The 21,010-nt window shown below is 40.7% G+C and overlaps 1 protein-coding gene and 1 non-coding gene across 3 annotated transcripts in view; one reads left to right on the top strand and one right to left on the bottom strand.

Annotated features, from left to right (window-relative positions):
- efnb3b (ephrin-B3b) overlaps nucleotides 1–21,010 on the bottom strand; it is a 397,095-nt gene that overhangs the window by 194,748 nt on the left and 181,337 nt on the right. For both annotated transcript variants that reach the window (XM_039747177.1, XM_039747178.1), the window contains exon 2: nucleotides 18,875–19,170. In XM_039747177.1, coding sequence (XP_039603111.1) covers nucleotides 18,875–19,170 — 296 coding nt within the window. The remainder of the gene's footprint in view (nucleotides 1–18,874; nucleotides 19,171–21,010) is intronic.
- Nucleotides 16,412–16,536, top strand: LOC120526981. The gene has a single exon (XR_005633263.1). It is a non-coding gene; the product is annotated as a U6atac minor spliceosomal RNA (small nuclear RNA).

Here is a 21,010-nt window from a genome sequence, read left to right as displayed (position 1 = left end):
GTCCAGCATTGAGCACACTCACACACAAACCTACAAATGAACTAAACACACTGAGATACTTGAGGTTAGGGGCACATGATGATACAGCGCATTGCCGCACCCACCACATGACAAAACAACTCAGGATCCCAGACTGGGATCCAAGTGTAGCCACACAATGGGTGACGTCTCAGCACCACACAGGTTCAGATGGAATGGAACCAGTGTGAGGTTTTTTATTGCCGCATGAGTGCCAATTCTTCCACCAACCCCCAGGTTTTTTCTCTGCAAGTTGGAGGGCCTACATGCAGGGCTGGATGAAGATTAACGTCATACCCAAGATGACAGATACTTGGGATATGGTAAAAGGATAGCTGGGAAAATCCCACACAGACACAAGGAGAACTTACTCTGCATGGAACTTTAATCCATCGAAGGGTCAGTGCCTATTTAGACATGTCAGTTAACCTAACCTGAATGTCTAAGAGCATACGGGAGGAAAATAAATACAGACAAGGGGGAAATGCCCCTCTGTAAATGACCAGGAACTAAAGCCAATTTCCTGGAGAAGCGCGGCTAACACCTGTGCTACAGTGATCACTCCATGAATTAATCCTCTGCAGATGACTCTTAAAGATCTCTTTTCATTGTGACTAGTTTAAACAAACTGCATTTTCTTTCATAGTAGGAAATTTGTGAAACTCTGTTACAAAGCAATTAAGAAAAAAGGATACTTTGCTTCACTTTCAGGTGCATTAACATAGAGTATAATACAAAAAGCATTCACTGTGATGTCTGTTTGTCTTTACACATCAAACAACTTGGCTGCCAGTAGACCAATTTTCTTGAAATTTGGCAGACTTATTCTTCAAATAGAGAGTTACATTTTCATTGAGATATCTTGAATAGAACATGCTTGACATATTTTCGAAATTTTACTATCTCCCATTGAAAAGCATTGCTGAATTTGTGAACTCGTCATTCTTAAGACAGAGAAACATTCTGTGCAACTTCAGCTATGAATTAATTTACTGTTTTAGCTTTATCTTGAAAGTGGTTACTTCAATTTGTATATATATATATATATATATATATATATATATATATATATATATATATATATATATATATATATATATATATATATATATATATATATATATATATATATATATATTTAGGGACAAAAAAATAAACCTACTAGCTGTAAGCCCGTGCTGTAAAAAGTCCTACAAAAAAATTGAAATGTAGAGATGTCAGGTAATTGAAAGGAACTACTCTGAGCATCTCTCTCTCCTAGGAGGTTTTGTTTTGCCGATGTGCTCTCCTCGCTTGTGTTTTAGCAGCAGGAGAAAAAGTAAAAGGAATACCGTTTTGCTGATGTACTCGCCTCGCTTCTGTATTAGTAGCTAAGTGAGTGACTTTCTTCGGAGGTTTGTTTTGCTGACGTGCTCGCCTCACGTGTGTTATTAGCGGCTAAATGAGTTTTCTGTTTCTTCAGAGGTGGAGTCCTTATCCTGACTCCACCGCTTATTTCCGGGCCAGACAGATACACACACTTCCACTAGTAGACGTTTATAAAACAAGATTTTTTTTAATTGTTCAAAAGTCGCTTCTGACAGGGTCGCATCATAGACCCTCAAACAAAGTAGTGCACTGGGGTCCATGATTTGATAGCAAAACAGAAATATAAATAGGCATCAGAAACATCATGGGACCCTATGCTCTTTGGGCTCCCTGCCAGTGCACACTGTGCCCATACATTAGACGGCCTTGACTTCTGATGGCATAACATTGAAACACCTGTGTTTGTGTGTGCTGAAACAAATACACCTCATTGTTGAGGACAGGAATTGTGGGGCTAGATAAATGAGTATTATCATTGCAATGTCCGGGCATGAACAGCCGCCCTAACTCCGACACAGGACACAGGTTCTGTATCCAACACACACTTATATTTACAGCTGGTGAGTACTGTTCTCTGCTCCTCACAGCACAACACAGTGCAGCAAAGCACCAATACAGTCCCTTTGCTGCCCCTTCAGTCCTCCACACAGACTTTGTCCTCTTCCTCCCGATTCAGGCCCTTGAGTGGTGGTGACTGACTCCTTTTATTGGGCATCCAGAAGGATGCCAGGTGCCCACTGAGCTTCTTCTGGCAGCACTTCTGGGTGTGGCAGAAGTGCTACCAAATATGGCCCTGCAAACGTCCAGGCGCCTTATGGTGGTGGTCATGGACCCCAGCAGGGTTGAGCTTCCATGCTCATAGCCAAAGGGGCAGCCCTCTGTCGGTCCAGGGGAGAAACGGTTTTGAAAATACTCTTTCCCCTGATCCTTCCATGGTCATGGTGTCCCGGACGGGTAAGTCTGCCACACCATATGATTCTTTACATTTATATAGTGCTTTTCTCACTACTCAGAATTCTTTGCATAGAAAGTAGGGATCCACTTCAACCACCACAATGTGCAGCATCCACCCGGATGATGCAACAGCAGCCCTTTTGCACCAGTATGCTCACCACACATTAGCTATTAGGTAGTGAAGAGGTGACTGGTTAGCCAGTCAGGGATAGGGGATGATGAGAGGGCCAGAATGACTAGGCTGTGGTGGGCAATGTAGCCTGGATGTCAGGATACACCCTACTGTTTTTGAAGGATGCCCAGGGATATTTTATGACCAATGAGAGGCAGGCCCTCAGTTTTACATCTCATCCAAATTTTTACAGCACAGCATCCCTCTCACTTCCCCGGGACGTTGGGATCCACACACAGACCACAGGGTAAGCAACCCGTGCTAGTCTCTCCTGCATCTCTTCTATCAGCAACCCAAGCTTTTCCTAAATGGTCTCCTGTTAACACACTGATACCCTAACATGGTTAAGCTTTAGGATTATCAGTTCTGAAGTGTAGCTGCTGGAAGGTACAATGTCAGGTGTGTGTTTCTTCATTCAATTTGCTAATAATGATAAGTTCTTTATATTCAGTATGGTAATAATAATGATGTTTATTCATTCATCACTTTATAAGATAAGTTTCTTCCTTTGCTGTACGAGAACACATCGACAACAGTCTTGTTTCTGCTTCTGCCCCAATCACATGCTCTTCTCTGAAGCTGGTTGGCATCTTACATGAACCTCAGTGACAGCATCTCACCTCTCCTGCTCCTTGAAATCAAAGCAGGTAAGTGACATGATGTTTGTGTTCGTAAAAGTGAAAAATAAAAAAAAGACTTAGCTTATGTAGAAATGTGGGAAAGATGTCTTGGTGGTATTTCTATTACACAAAAAACAACCTCACGGCTGCATTACCTAAAGATTATGATGATTCAGTTTTACTCTGGCACTATAATTTATCTTCAGAGTGCTACCATGATCCACTCTCTATCATGTTTGGATGCAGTCAACAAATTTAACTTCAGCACATATTTTAAATCTCCATCAGGCACTTTTATGGTTAAGAAATTTGAACAACAATTAGGCACAGACCCTCTGCAATCAACAACCAACAATAGCCCATGAATCTCTCATCACTTGAGGTGGAATCTGCTGTCAACGTCAGCCACATGATGTTGTAAAATGGCATTAAAAAAACATGTTTTATGTATGTCGCTAATTATGTAATTATATTCAATTATCACTGTTCTTTTTGAATATGGCACACTGCTACTAACATATATCATAAACAATGCTGCAATAACAAACTCTTTGGTGAAGTTCCTAAAAATGCTCCAACTTTCAAACCAGCTAACTAAGCCACCAAACGCACCTGAATGTTGTGCCATGCAGACATTTTTTTGTCACTTCTACTGTATATACTGAACTGCAGCTGTATCTAACCTTGCCATACAAAGCAACTAAGAAGAAATTTTTCCAACCTTAATATTCTATATGTCTGTTTTATAATTTTATATTTGAGAGTGTATAGAAAAGACACTAAACCGTATTTAATAAGTTTCTGTGAGGAATACATTTCATCAAGTCTGTTCTGAAGTGCAGACCCCCGTGACCCTGTGTTCGGATTCAGCGGGTTGGATAATGGATGGATGGATGGATGGATGTTCTGAAGTGCCAACATTTGTCAGGTGGGGTTTAGAACTAAATGATAAGCAAGGCCACCTCTATTGTCACGCCTCCTTTGTTACTTGGTACTGACTCAGAAAGAGTAAATGATGTATATAAAGAAAAAACAAAGTCCACTTCAATGAACAAATTAAGCTTTTTTTTTTTTAAATAAATCACCATTCCCTTTAACACTGATTGAGCAAAGTGTTCATGGTACATTGAAAGAAACAGAACAATAAGCAGTGGCCGCTTATCTACGCATGTCTAGGGTGTGGTGCAAATAGAGGCATGACAGGTTAGTCCTTACTCAACCGTAGACATGGTGAGGGCAATAACACCCTGAGGTTAGGATGAACGTACAAACCAAAATAGCACAGAACATAGATGGCATGTAAATTAGGAGGAATCTGCACCTTTGGCAGAATTTGTGCAATGCTTAATGGTTTATAGGACAGATTCTTTCTGGAAGGAAGGATTCCAAAGTGCTAATGTAGAGCAAACTATGACCTAGTGCCTAAATACTTCAAGCAGCAGGTAAAACCCACCACAGGCTCACTTGTATGACACCATTGCTCCTTTTGGAGTTATACAGAAAATATTTAACCTGTGATTTGTGAATCAATTTGGATTAAAAAAAAAAACAAACAGATTGACAAAGCAGTAGCCAGACTTTTAAGTGGGCCCACATACCTCAAAAATCACATATCACTGACATATCAGTTTAGGATCCTGGAGAGCTGCTGCAGTGGGCTCCACCTATGACATGCCTCCCAAACAGAGATCACACTGATGTTTGAAATTTGGGAAGGGCCTCAAAGACTGCCCCAGTATACCATTTATCTCCACGTGCCTGCAGGCTCTGATGAAATACAAAATCTACACTGGAGGCAATTCCACTGTGCCCTGCTCCTCAATGTGCCCCCCCAAAACCCAGAAGGCATTGACTATCAAATGTACGTTTCTTACTTTGGACCTTTGAGGTTATTCCATTGTGTCCCCATAAACAATTGCTACAAAATAGGAGCAATATTTGATTTTGAGAATTTTAAAGTATCCCCTTCCCAGCCCTTCAGTGTGTGTGTGTGTTTGTGTGAGTGGTAGAGCGAATGGCAGACATGAGGTTAAACAAACGAAGGTTCCTGCCTCACAGCAGGGTTTCCTTTCCAGCTCTTTAAAGAAAATTTAAATAAATTTACAATCAGTGAGGTGGATTAATTAAACAAGTTCAAACTCCAAACATCAGCCCCCCACCAATCACACCATGTAGCTCATCTGTGGAGTCATCTGGTGATTTGTCTGGGCGACTTGTCCATTTCTGAAGCTTCCACCTGGGTTTACCTAACCTTGCATGCGTAAGGATTCCTGCAGGCTTGAATGCTCAGCTCCAGACGCTGCGGAATAGCCAGGAATACAAACTGATGAGAGAGCTCAGAAGAAACCATGCGGCATCAGATTATAACAACCAGAGAAGGTGACGTCAGGTTTAGGGGCATTGACATCTCAGTTATCATCTATGTGGCAAGCAAAGCCTACATATAAAAATAAGCCTGTAAATAAAAAAGTGAAAAGAAGAACCAGATGGTTCCTCTTGGAAATACCAAGGAATATTATGGGATATTATGTAGGGCTCCCCTCAGATTTGGGTGATGAATAAAGCAAATTGAAGGGTAATCAGAAGTCGAATGAGAAGCAAGATTCTGGCTGTAATGGGGGAAATAGTGAGGGGACAGAAGCAGATAGACTGGCAGGCATCCAGGGACAGGCATGTCGAAAGGCGACTGTACACGGACAGAGAGAGAAGATTTGAATAAGCAGATCACGCTTCATTGAGTGTAATCAGTGGTAGAGCTAGACAAAGGCACGTGGGAGAATGGACACCAGAATGCTTACGGTTCTAACTCAATGTCCATAGGGCGATGAGCAGAGTGCTCAAAATGCTATTGTGAATAATAACTGCTACCTTAAAGTAATTAAAGAGTGTGTTTACATTTTACTTAATTGACACTGAAGTTCAAAATAACTTACAATCCTCAAATGCACACTTCAGTATTTCTGCAGCACTGGTAGTTGAAGTGCAGGACCAAAACAGTAAGTAGGAGCTGAACAGGCAAAATTTTAAGTTATAAAAAATTGTAACCACAGGGCCACTCTGCTAACAAAAGTAATTATAAAGGTTAAACTCTTTGAACCTGTTGCTTCTGAACAAATGTGAAAGGCTGCCCACATAGCAGTGTATGGGGTACTGAAACTTACAAGATCTCCATCATTTAGCATAGTCGGCAGGATTTCCCTATTGATCATAATTTAAATGATAATAACAACATGCATAATTAAAGTCCAGCTTTTTAGCCACTATGAGAAAATAAATGACATCTACAAATTTTTATCTTAACAATTTAATTTGTGGCACTGAGCAATGGGCTACTTTAAAAAAAGGATGTAACATGACTGGTGAAAGTGCCCAGACATTTGGTTTTAGGTATGTATGTTCTCCCACTGTCCACAGTGCATTGTCTTTGATTAGAGAATTGAGGGGATGAGCCCTCAGTCTTACAAGTGGGCACTTAAGAGCTCTTGATACAACTCAGACAGCAGTATTACCAGAACAAAACTGGTGGTCTACCTGGACCTGATCCTACACTAGATGAGGACATGTCTTTACATTTTAAGTGCTGCTCTGCTCCCTAGATTGACTCTTAGACTGTGAAAGTGGTTTTGCCCACAACTCAAGTTTGTACTTTCCATGACATATTAGAAATAATCAAGCTCTTATCAACAGACCTTATTTTATAGAGCACCTTCTAAACACAATATGTAAGATAAAATATGTTCTAATCTCCACAGAAACCATTTTTTCTAGGTTGATCAAAAGGTGAAGTTTGATTTTGGGAATAATAATGGATTACAATCATGCGTAATGAAGAAGATCATGGCAAGAAAGCAATGGGGAATGGTGGGGCTTCCCACTGACCCCTGACTGGATTTACTGTACAACTCCCCACAAAACCAGTAAAGATGCAGGTTGCCGTTGACATCTGCCGCTTGCTACCCAGCTGGGAAGCTGGGGGTGGGAGGGTGGGGGGTTGAGACGAGAGCTGATTAGGTGCAGAAGCGCAGAAATGACATGCAAGGCATTTCACGATGGCTGCTCTGAATAGCTAATTAGTCTGATTCACAGGGGTGCACTGGGGGACGCAGCAACAAAACAACATCTGCAGAACAGAGGAGTGCAGAAAAACAAAAACAGGCCCCTCCAGAGTTTATATACCTCCAGGGGGCGCTGGGTCTCAAGGACACTGAGGGGCATCGCCGGGTGAGTCACAGCACAGGTGATAGTCATTGATAAGCATGTGCTAAAATGCACAAATCATCCTATTTTGGCAAGAATCAGTCCTGGATGGGATGCCAGTTCACTACAGAGCACAAACATAGACAATTTGGAATGGCTAATTAGGTTTAGGGTCCATAACTTTAGGATACGGGAGTGAACCTGATGACCCAGAGAAATGCCATGTGGCCTTTGGGAGAATATACATAGACAGAGACCCATCTGGGTTTTGAACCAAGGACTTTGTGGCTGTGAGGCATCAGAATTAACTGCTAGGTCAAGTGCTGATGGCTTGTTGAGCTAGAGCAATGTGTCCGTTCTTTGGCTTCATTAACTTGCTTGTCTCCCACACTTGATCCCATAAATACACACTCACTGGGCAAATCACACCTGTAATCTGTACACCTGCTTATCCATGCAATTATCTAATGAGCTAATGATGTTCCAGCAGTGCAATACATAAAATGATGCAGATGCAGGTACTTCAGTTAATTTTCACATCAAACACCATCCATCCATCCATTTTCCAACACCAGCATGAAGAAAAAATGTGATCTCAAGGATTCTCACCATAGCATAGTTGTTGGTGCCAGATGGGATGGTTTGAGTTGCAAAAATAAAAAAATATTCAGTGAACAGCAGTTCTGTGGGTGAAAATACCCTACTGATGACAGAGGTCAGAGTAGAATGGCCAGACAGGTTCAACTGTGGTGGGATGAAAAGCATCTCAGAATGCACAGCACGTTGAACCTTGAAAGCTACAACAGGTCATCCACTCCTTTCATCCAAGAACAGGCAGTGGGCACAGGCTCACCAAAACTGGACAGTTATAAACTGGAAAAATGTAGCCTGGTCTGATGAATCTCAATTTCTGCTAAGGCACACAGATAGTTGGGTCAGAATTTGGCATTAACAGCGTGCATCCATGCACCCAACCTGCCTCTTGACAGCAGTCCAGATTGGTGGTGGTGGTGGTGGTGGTGGTCTAATGGTTTTGGGAACGGTTTCTTGGCATACTTTGGGCCTGTTAATACCAAACACTCATCACCTGAATGCCATGGCCCATCAAAGTATTGTTGCTGGCCCTATGGATCCCTTCATGGACACAATTTACCCAACTTCTAATGGATACGTCCAGCATAAAATTGCAGCATGGCGCAAAACAAGCAAATGTCATCTCAGATGGGTTCCATGAACATGACAATGATTTCAGTGTCCTTCCCAGTCATCAGATCTGAATCTAATAGAACACCTTTGGCATGTGGTAGGATGAGAGATTTGCAGCATTAATGTGCAGCTGACAAATCTGCAGAAACTGTGTGCTGTTATCATGTCACCATGGACCAGAATCTCAAAGGAATGCTTCCAACATCTTATAAAACCCAGAGCATGAAGAACTGGGACTGCACTGAGAGCTAAATGAGGCCTTACCCAGTATTAGTCCTAATCATTTGCTCAGTGAAAGTGTACAGAAGTTGCAAGAGCACTCCTGGGTATAGCCAGCCAGGTTAAAGAGACCCTTTTTATTTTAGTTTGTGGTCACTTGTCATTAATTGTGACAGAGCTTAAACCGTGAGAGTGAGTGTGGTGTAGTGCCCTGTTTTAGCCTCTTTACATACTTTTTTACTACTGTTTGTTCTCTGTGTCTCTGCCTATTGTGACTTTTGTGGATTTTGCTGTTTCCTTTTGCAGCTGATCTTGCATTTTAACTTTATTTGCCCTGTAAATTCCCTCACATTGTTGCATGGTGGCTCTGTACATGATACAAATAGATTTTATTGATGGTATAGCAGCTCAGGCAATAGGCTGTCAAACCCTACTGTTCACTGTCTGTATCAGTTAAAGGAAACTCTGTCACCTGACAGGTGGAAAACTATCGAATAAGTGGAGCTTTTGAATTCTTAATTTGTTTGGATTAGAAAATAAAAATGCGAATGGTCTCTACGGCTATAGAGAGAAAGCATATTAGGCTTGAAAGTTAGCGAGTTGCAGAATGGAAAGGGGATCTTGGTTTGAATTGTGGGTGTCTTACAGTGCCTTTCACTTTACACTATACAGTATGTAACCCTTTTCAGCTACAATCAGAGGTGCAAATAAGACCATGAATCAAAAAGGGAGCAGTTTAAGAGTAACAATGATATTGTTTACTGCTATTTCATTTTGATTCCCACAGATAATTGCAGAAAATGCTTGTGCCATTAAAAAAAATGTACAACACCTTTTGTTATTTTCGTTTTATCTTTAAAAATGTCTTGTTTACTAAAACAAAAATAAATGTCACTCACAAGGCAGTCACACAGATAAAAATATGAAATCACATGCTTACCTGTCGGCGCCCATGTCTGTAAAATGCTCACATTTAGGTGTTATTGCTGGCTGATTGTATATGCTGATCACCACCCTTTAAAATGTATTTATTTAATTGAATCCCTGGCCCATGGAAAAGCTTTTATCCTATTTTACTACAACAGGAGTGGTAACAGGAGATGTACTATAGCCATTTTAAACCCACTTATCCATACCAGCTCCCTATTTTGAAGTCAGGAACCTGGGAAGGTGAAGTATAACCCAGCAGCGCTGGGTGCAAGGCAGTCATCTAATTACCAGATGCTATGACATAATCTGTACACGTCCACATCAGAACTAATTAGAGTCTCCAGATATAAACTAAAATACGTGTCCTGGTTGCACACAGATGTACCAGAACTTAAACTACAGGAACACTTGGGGAACATGTTCATTCTGGGAAACTGTCTGGAAAGTAAAACCTGACATCCATTACAGGTCACATGGAGCCAGACTCTATTCAGAACTAGGCCCATCCATCACAAGGCACACTTAGAGAGACATATAGGAAAGAAATCAGAGTGCTCTTATAAAACTAGATGAACTGAGAAAATACGCAGACCTCAACAAGGATGATGGCCGAGCTGGGATTCGGAGCCCTGGTCCATTTCTTTCATCACTTAGCCTGGGGTAGTAAAAGCCTGTTTTAACAGCACAGAACACAAGAAACGTTTAAACAGAATGTCAGGTCATCACAGTGTACACTCCCAACTCCCACACAGATGCTGATATAACTAACACACGTGCGTTGGGATAAAAGAAGGCACTACAACTCTCCAGAGGAAGCCTAAATCATGCAGACTTCACACTGAGGGTGCCTGGCCAGGATGTGAACCTAAGTTCTTGTATTACATAGCAGATGTCCACAGTGTAAACACTAATTCAGTCCCAGAGACTATCCCAACAAGTTAAGGTTGCAATGTAGGAACCAACCAAAGGCTGCAAAGAAGACAATTCACGCCAAGTTCACTCATATTTTCAGGGCTAACAAATGACACATCTGCCTCCTTATCAAGAAGCCACAGTGATCTATCTGATTGGCTTATCCCTGTCTATTTGAGGCCATTGTGCTCCTCTTTGCTCTTTTTCTTCTCTGCTTGACATGGTGAAATATGTCAGATGTGACCTGTAAACAGTCCCGGAGGACCACAAAGTAAAGGTTTTTGTTTATTTTATTATTTATTTACTTTCTCTCAACCCTGGAAGCAATTTTCCTGTAACACACAGACGTGGTGCGCCCTTGGCAATCGCTGCATTGACTGAACGCAGCCACAGAGAGGGCCACATCGATCCCACTTCACAGTCAATCAATTATTCAGGCCTGCAGGCTCACTGATAAATCTCAAGACCTCGAGGAAGGAATAAGCTGAAGAGTGGCCCCAACCTGTAAGACGTCTGAGAGCCAGGTCTAATACCTCCCTGAATTATAGAGGACACACCACAGAAATGCTAAGCAGACTCGGAACGGCTGCTTGCCATGCTGAACACCGTCAATGGAGAAAGAAGGAAAGCAAGTGTGGGTCCAAGCCTACAGGCCTAGATTGACTCCTCATTAATATACTGGTTGGAATGAATATGTCTGAAAGATATGGACCAGCAACCCAAGATTGACAGCTCAGAGTGTAGTTGTTTTATGTGTCATCGCCGTTCGGCTGATTATAGTCAGATACCTCCAGACTCTATAGGGCCTGATGTTTAACTGACAAGTGTCCATAGTCTGAATTACAGTGACACTATCACACACACACATGGACTGATAACAGCTAAAGCTGCAACTGTAACTATTAGCATGTCCTTTTCTAATTCTTTATCTGTTATATTTGCATAAACCCTTCTTTACATCATCTAGTGTCTAGCAATGCTGCATTCATAGGTACTCATTGTATTTGTACACTAATTTGTACACTTTTTACAATGTAATTTTGCTTTGCAACACAGATATAAAATAAAGACACCATATAAAATACATTAATAGTTTAATGCATCAGTCTCTTGGTTAAATGGATGATTGACTGATTGATTGATTCCTGAATGCTTCTGTTTGTAACTAATAGGTTCAGGCCTGCTGATCACAAAAAACTATTTTCCTATCAAGTACCGCTTTATTGCAGCTGCCTTTTTTAAGTTGCCTCATATTATAAGAATACACATACAGTACAACAACTACAGCTGGAACATCTGTGCTGATTTAAAAGTAGTGGCACGGCTACTAGGAATGTAGCTTAGATATGCCAAGTATTGTTGAGTCATTTGTGAATGGGACGGCCGTGGTAAAAAGTCTCATTACATGAAAAAGATCTGGCTGCTCCAAAAGCATTTGATTCCAGGGAAGAAAAGTGGAGCACATAATTCTCCTGCTGACCCAAAAAAATATATTTTTGCCTGTTCTTCATATTAAACTGGACCGGTGAAAAATGTTAAAAAGATGAACAAGGAAGATGAAGGATTAAGATGTTCAATACAGACGTTCTTATAAATAACAGATATCAAGATCAAGAAACGCATTTTTGTTGGTCCACAAATTAGACATGTCATTAATGACAAGCAGTTCGAAGGTCTGCTAGTGAAGCCGGAGGAAATCACAATGGAAGGCATTCAAGAATGTTGTTTCTTGACAAGTACAAAACACCAAACTTCATCCAGTTAGTTGACAGCATGCTTCAGGCATACAAAACCCTGAAGTGCAGCATGGAACTAAAGATTTACTGTCTGCATTCACACTTGAACTTGCTAATCTTGATGAAGTCAGTGACAAACATGGTGAAAGTCTTCACCAGGACATTTAATGATGGAAAAGTGGTGTTAAGGGAAAGCAGAATCCATCAATGCTACTATTGTTGAAGAGAGAAATTAGAACATTAGAACAACCTAGACGAGAATAGGCCATTTAACTCTTAATTCTTCCAAAATAACATCAAGTCAAGTTTTGAAAGTCCCTAAAGTCTGTCTGTCACACTACTTGGTCACTTATTCCATGTGTCTGTTATTTGTGAAATTTACCCTTAACAAGTTTCCAACTGTGCCCCTGTGTTCTTGATGAACTCATTTTAAAATAACAGTCTCAATCCACTCTACTAAGTCCCTTCATAATTTTAAACACTTAAATCATGTCACCACTTAATCTTCCTTTGCTTAAACTGTAAAGGCTAAGCTCTTTTAGTCTTTCCTCATAACTCATCCCCTGTAGCCCTGGAATCAGCCTAGTCGCTCTTGTCTGGACTTTTTGTGATGCTGTTATGTCTTTTTTTGTAATCCGGAGACCAAAACTACACACAGTACTCCGGATGAGGCCTCACCAGTGTGTTATAAAGGTTAAACATAACCTTCTTGGACTTCAGCATCAGTAGGGTAAGCATCAAACGCTGAGTACAAAATCAGAAGAAAAACATTTTAGCTCAGCTGAACTAATGCAATGTGTCAGCATCATTAAGAGGTGATTAAAGTTAATGTCATGTTTCTCTGATCTCCTTTGTGACAAAGTCAATCTGAAACTATATTTGTGTTCAGCTTGAAGCCATCTATCATAAAAACCCAAACTTTTTCAGGATGCAAAACTTTTGGAAAAGTTTGTTGTCCAGGCAGAGGGAAGAGGCAGAACAGTGGGCGCAATGAAGGGTTTTACATGGGACAATATCCAGTCACAGCTCACTTCACTCACCATTGGAGGAGTTTGTGAAAACACTCTGAGGCACCCAACCCAAATATGAGACATGTGGTATGTTGTTAATGTGATTTCTGTGATAAACACAAAGGTAAAACAAAGAAATAAGAAAGTCAGCAAGGGTAAAACCAAGCAAAGATGGAAGGAGTGTTGACAGCTGGTGACCTGTTACACTGGACTCTGGACATGAGCTCAAGTGAAGACCAGAGTGGACAGTGGACTGGGGAAACAGCTACAAAAGACAAAGGCATCACTGGTTTCTTCTCAATGCTTTAAGAACTATCCCATTTGCACCACTATGGTGTACTTATTCAGGTCTGCCAAAGAGGGCTCTGTGACATCTCATCTCCCGGAGGAGGAAAGACCCAAACTGCCATTTTCCCAAAAGAAAAAAAAATAAAATAAAAAAAAAGGCTCTGATTCAGTCTTTCAACTGTCTGACTTACCGTCAATGACAGATTCCCTTCAGGATTCTTGTCATGAAAGGTGACGTTGACATGTCTGATGTGCAGAAGTGGAGGATTTAAGGCTGGTACCCTCCCTTGGGATGGCATTACATTTTATATCTGGGGAATGACTGCAAAACAGCACTGCATTACCCAGAGGAGGTTGGCTGAGGTGGAGAACTCAACACAGAAGACAGCTGTAGCTCTGAAAGCCACTTGCCAAGTGCTCACATACTCACTCATTCCTTGATATAGATTTCGCAAAGTAAAAACAAACACCATAAAAAAATGAAAAGATTACATAAAAAAAGGGATTTTTTTTTATAACATTCTTTTTGTATTATCTTAAATAAAAAGTCAAATACTGCTTCATATAGCTCCTTTCTTGGTGATAATCACTGTGGTGTTTTTCACCTGCACTGTTTACACACATACAGTACATTAATGCTACATTCACATGCAACTAAGGACTATGACAGTCATTTCCAGCTCTGAACACTTTTGAAGATCAAAATATTTTCCACTTTTAAATTTATTTTGGTTTTTATTACACAATTGCAGCAATATAGTCAACCACAACAATACCATCCAGCTTGAAGCCTGCTAGACTTATTTCAAACCAGATGGAATCAGTGCTGCTTGGGATGCCAGTTCACAGCACACACACACTTCATATTGCATACTGCACATATTTAGTGCATGGATGGAAACCAGAGACCCTGGAGATGGCAAGAATGCAAAATACAATAAAATACAATACAGAAGAACTCTGATCAGGTCGACATTCAACCATAGTCTCCTGGAGGTGTGAGGAAGATACACAGATATCATTATTTCAGCCACTAAAATATCAACTTTGTGAATTTAATAGCATTCAGGAACGCACGTCATAAGCTACTGTGACTCAAAAGTGGAGTGCTACAAGTGCTAGGAATGCATCTAAAAATTCTTTTGAATCAACTCACAGATAATTATATAAGTCTGCGTTAGTTAACTGCAATTAATGGGGAGCACTTGAAGTTATCCAGAGGACAGCAACAAGATGCATCCCAGGTATTATGGATATGTCCTGCTGAGACAGACGCAGTCTCAAGCAGAGAAGACAGTATGGGACCTCATCCAGGTCTTCCAAATCCTCAAAGACATTGATAAAGTAGATCCAGTAGAACTCTTTCATCTTAAGGGTTATTCACATACTCAAGGACACCAGTGCAAATTATGTGGATGTACATTTAGGACTGTGGCCAGGTAGCACTTCTTTCCTCAAAGAGTTGTGGGAATCTGGAGAAAACTACTGAAACATGTAGTTGAAGCAGAAATCTGTAAGAGGTATCTTGGTGAGACATTGGGACAGCTTAGCTCTTAGCTAAATGAACAAGATGTTGGACTGAATGGTCTCCTCTTCTTATGTTCTTATACCTGGTTCCTGCCTCGTGAGCAGTGCTTCCAGGATAGACTTCAACAGTTGTATACCTGAACGGGATTAAGTGGCCTTGAGAATGTTATACTATGTTTTTGCTTTTTCTGCAGACAGGGGCCAATGGGTAACTAGCTCAATCCAGAGATTTAATGTCATACTGTGGCAGAATCACCTAGCCAATCATCAATGATATGTGTGCCCCATTTTCTCAAGTCCTCTTACATTTTCTAAAATTGCTTAATCCAATTTTCGGAATGCCTAACAGCTTCAATGACCCAGTTTCATTTCCTGGACATTGTGTAGAAATTGCACAGTCTTCGCATGGCGATAACATTTTTCTCTCCAGGTACTCCACTTTCTTTCTTTCCAAATCCCAAAGAGGTTCAGGTTAGAATGATCACATTTTTTAAATTGTCTCGGTGTGAGCCTCAATGGGATGTAAAAAGGACTTATACATTATCGAGGGCTCGTTCCAACCCAGAATGGACAAAATTGGAATGGCCAAACAAAAGTGACCAAAAAAACAGGAATGAGAAAAATGAATGGACAAGCATGATTAATAAAAAAATTGAACATATAAGAAAATGTTTCTCTGACCAGCTATCCTGGGTTGGAAGCCTAAACTGGTAAAATTGTGCTTGAGCAGTTTCTAGGGTGCAACGTTGTGAAGCCACTTCAAGTTTACAAGCAGGCAAATTCAATGATAGAAGACAAACAACTTTTACCAAAATGGTATACCTCACTAAATTTGTGCAGAACGCAGAACAAAGAGAATGCACAGACAGACACACTTGGTCTGAACCTAAGCCAGACAATTCATTAAAAGAAGCATCTTATATCAGGGAAAAATTAGATTAATGCAATCATTCCCAGTTTATATTCTGAATTGCTGAATGAAATACTGTAATACAAAAGGCTTTGGAGTAAACAACATCCATAAGCCATGTGGATAAACTGGGAGTCATTCCATTGGTTATTAGACAACACAACCCACTCTGAGTGAAGCCCCGAAGGTCCAATGGAGTGGTTGGAAGGGTAGGTGGGTAGAGGGGGGTGGCTGCTGTGATCTTCAACTGTGGACTTTTAGAATTGAAATGGGGGTTATACTAGAGAACTATGGGATTAAAAACTGTCACTCATTGCTTTATGCAGTTTCACCTGTAGGACACAGAATTAAAAAGAGAGAAGGTTAGCATTCCCCTTGACAAGAATGGAAGAGGTCCTAGAGGCCTTACAACACATATACGGTTAAGGCATTGCCACCTACTTTATGGCATCTCTAACCATGTTTATTTTAACAGAGCAAGATGCAGAAGACAGGAAGATAACAGAGCAAGATGCAGAAGAAAGGAAGATATGAAAAAAGATGATCCGCTGTGGCAACCCCTAACGGGAGCAGCCGAAAGCAGAAGAAGACCTGAAGGACACAGAATGACCTTCTCTCAAGGCTGCAGTGTGAAATTGGAGCTTTGTTGGTCTAAGTGGTCTTTTCTAACTGAGAACAATAAAAGTGTTAACATGACTGAACTTTGGTGGACATGGGTGCCTCCCATTTAGTCTAACTGAGCCAGTCTACATCTCAGAATTCCTGCAAACAGGCTTCCAGGAGGAGAATGTTCTTTAAGTGAGGCCCCCATTAACTGAGCTGCAGATTTTGCTTTTTACAACCTATATGCACCACATTTCTTGTGACAAAAATAGGCAGGAAACTAAACCCCCTGGGAGCAGAGAAATGCATTCACAAATATAAGTAATGCATTCAAAATTGCTTATAAATTTTGCAAACTCGTACTACTGTAAGAAGGCGACGCTGAACAAATAAGACCATGACTGATAGAGCAAGTGTGTACTCCTCACTGCCTCCTATCTTTAACTGCATAGCTCAGCATGACAAGGGATTAAACAAAAAATAAAATAGGATTCAAGGCCTCTATCTGCTATTGAACTCCTCATTTTGAACAAGTGATGTGGCCCAGCAGGTGACATGGATAAGTCCAGGAAGCTTAATTTTCACCATGAGCTGATTGGGAGACACTATGTAGCCCAACAGTGGCACATCTGAGACCCATTTCAGTGGTCCTCCATCTGTCCCAGAGTTTTATTGAGATACGTTTGTGTGCTCCAGTAGATGATGGGAGAGGCCCAGACTCTTGTCAATTCAGTGACATTTTCTATGTTGCATCCTAAAATTAGTGACCTTGTGTCATTCTGAAGAGCCTCCCAGAAAATCATTGCTGCTGGAAAATGAGCTCATCCTTGGCACCCACTGGGCCAACAGCCTAATCTGAAGTAAACAAGGTGACTAAATTCAGGTTTAGACAGGACATCATTGAAATGGAGGCCTGTGGGATTGTGCTAGCTTGGTCTCTTTAGAATAAGGTTATGTATACAGTCATAAAATAAGCCATTGAGTTTGGAACTTCATGGAGAAATTGAAACCCAACAATCAATTAATTGATATTATTAAAGTTCCTCAGGAACTCACAAGAGTGTTGGTAAGAGCAGTCAGATTGGAACAGCCAAGTCACAACCTGAGGTATGGGGAACCTGCAGGAAGACCTGATATCACTAGGGGCAGCAACAACTCTTTAAAATGTGCCTGGTTAACTCAGAAGTACTTACAAAGGGTTAACAAGAAAAGCTCATGGACCATGCCTAGAAGCCCCTTTGGGGCTTGGAGATGAGATAGCTGGTAATGGGGGCTCAGTAGATAAGAGGACGGATGGAAGGGCAGAAGAATGGAGATGGTGAAGGGTAAAAATGCATTGTGAAAGAGCAAGGTGTTGTGGGTATGCTGATCGGTCAGATGTTATGAGGGTTTGTAGGAAGGCTTGAAGGGTTAGTTTTTCTTATGTTTCCTCATTTTATATATTCTTTTCCTGCTTGCTGTTACTGTTCACTTGTTTCATTATTAAAATAAACTCATTTTCTTTTATTACTTTGGTGATCATTTGGGTTTGTTGATAGCTTATTAACACCCCCTAAAGTAAACAGGGTCACCCACCAGGCCATATAGTCTATTGTAAAATTTCACTAGGAGTTAAATGCTGTCAACTTCAGGGACACAGGCAATGAAGGACACATGATGAAATGATTTTATATGGAGTTCCATGATGAGCTTGTGAAAAGAGTCAACCTGGAAACTTCTAACCAGCTCCTCTTATTTTGGACTCAGTGGTCTGTGATACATTTCAGTCAAATCTATCCCGGGAACAGAGCTAATGACACTCTAACCTGAAGAAGAATGTTAAAAAAGGATGAGGGCCTGTTCAAAGATGGAAGAAGCTGCACTACGTCAATGAAGATTCACAGTAGAAATGTTATCACAATGCACCTATGGGCATACTCAGGTTGTCAGGACATATGGTGTATCATTCCATGTCTTAGAGTTACTGGATTCTTTCATCAAGTGCTAATCTTTCTATTTCAATCAAAGCAAATTCACTTCAAGCCTGAAACAAGCCAAGACTTTATTTGCCTTTTCACGGACCTCACATGTCCAACTCACAGACGTCAGATCATTCCATTCCATTTTGGCTGTTAACCAAAAACCCAAACACCAATGCAAGTAACTCCATGCCCCGTAACCCCATCCTCAGTTTCAGGAAAAAAAAAAAAGAAAACAGTTCTTACTGATTATGTAGTAGTCATGCTGTGTCTTGAACTCGTGTCCCCAGAGATTGGGACTGTACTCCTGGAACTTGATAGTGAAGCGCATGTCACTCGTAGGCTTGTCACAGGTCAGAAGAAGGTTAGGGGCTCCGATAATCTCACAGCGCTCTGCCTGCTCCCTTGTGCTCACCAGGTAGAGCTTGTAATACTCATAGTCCTCTGTCGAGTGTGGCCCAGGGGGCAGTGACGCTGGGCAGATCAGGTCCAGGCGGTCCCCAATCTGGGGGTACAGCACATATCCTTTTTCATCATTAAACCTGCAGATGACAGAAAGGTGGAGATTCACAGCATTAAAAAAAGAAATAAATAAGAGCCATGCAAATGAGGAAGACTGACCAAAGACTGAGAAAAATGGAAAAACAATGGTTTATGTTACTTATGTTAGAAAAAACAATTAGTATATCATAAAAATCCTATTCAGATTCTAAATTATATATGAGATAAAAGTAAAACACAAATATTTCAAGGGGAACTTACAGGGTTCTTGCAATAATTAATAATAATAATAATAATAATAATAATAATAAATTTTTCATTTATATAGTACTTTTCTTACTATACAAAGCGTTCAGCAATTGCAGGTTAAGGGCCTTGCTCAAGGGCCCAACAGAGCAGAGTGCCTTTTGGCATTTACAGGATTTGAACTGGCAACCTTCCGATTGCCAGTGCAGATCCCTAGCCTCAGAGCCACTACCACCAATACCACTCTGAGCCAAGAGGGGGCCCTGTTGCTAACACATTCTCCCTTTTCCTTCTGATGTAGTGAAAGACATCAGGAAAAAAACAATTGAATCCACTTCCTCTCCAGCCCAGGAAGTCCCACACCTTCCACAACCCCTCTATATAAGCCAGCCATCCAAGGGAAGTAGCAGTTCACTTCTGAACCTGCGTCTGAGGGAGAAGGAGCTTCTGCTCAGAGGCGATTTTACATAAAACTCTTTTTTGTCCCATGGCAACTGATGCCATTCCGATTTTCTTGTTGTAGCTGCGTTTACCCAAAATGACCAGAGTTCAGCACCTCTAGTTTGCAAATGGGATTCAGCAAAGGCTTGATGCATTGAAATGATTCCACAGACAAAAGTTCTTCGTTTTAAAAACTGTAGTAAAAATTCAAAGTAAAACAATTCACACAAAAAGAGAAAATTGATATAGCAAAAAAAAAAAAGAAAAGTTCTTGTTAAAGCTTATAAATCTTATTTAATTTCCTTTATATTTGAACCATATTTAAACGTTACAAAATCACTTGTAAATGGCCAGAAAACTGCATGCTATCTCATTTCTATGCTGTAAATGGGTCCTTCGGTCCCGGCTAGCACTGGGGCTATTCTAAAACAACAACTGACTCAGTTAACACACTGTATTTTAATTATAGTAAAAAAGGTCTATCTCTTATTAACTTACAGGGGGTAAAAGGCTATACCATTGTCTATGATTTTTAAAGAAAATTATACTCTATTCAAATTAAGCAAAAACTAATATGAGTTTAACTTAAAGCATTCACTTTCCAAGATTGGCTCTTACACGTGTTCTTTTTCATTTTCTTTCAGATGATTAATTGGGCTTACCAGAGTGGTACCCCAACTCATCATGCTGCTTTGTCTGTTATTACAATGTATCTTGTATATAAACGTCTACACATGAAAGTGTGTCTGTCTGTCTGGCCCAGAAGTGAGAGGTGGAGTCAGGGTAAGGGCTCCGCCTCCAAGGAAACAGAAAACTCACTTAGCCGCTAATAACACAAGCGAGGTCAGCAGGGCAGCAAAACGAAACCTCAGAAGAGAGACAAAGTCACTTAGCCGCCAACATCGACGAAACGGTATCCGTTTAACTTTTCCTCTTGCCGCTAATGCACAAGTGATGCAAGCACGTTGGCAAAATGAAACCTCAGAAGAAAGACAATGTCCCTTAGCCGTTAACATCGACAAAACAGTATCCCTTTTACTTTTCCTCCTGCTGCTAATGCACAAACAATCTAAGCACGTCGGCAAAACGAATCCTCCTAGGAGAGAGATAACCCAGAGTAGTTCCTTTCAATTACCTGACATCTCTACATTTCAGTTTTTTTTCTGACAATTTCAATAGTTTCTAGGACCCCGG

The sequence above is a fragment of the Polypterus senegalus genome, chromosome 3 (assembly GCF_016835505.1).
Source record: "Polypterus senegalus isolate Bchr_013 chromosome 3, ASM1683550v1, whole genome shotgun sequence".
In the NCBI taxonomy this organism is placed as follows: Eukaryota; Metazoa; Chordata; class Cladistia; order Polypteriformes; family Polypteridae; genus Polypterus; species Polypterus senegalus.
This window is presented reverse-complemented; position numbering and strand designations above follow the sequence as displayed.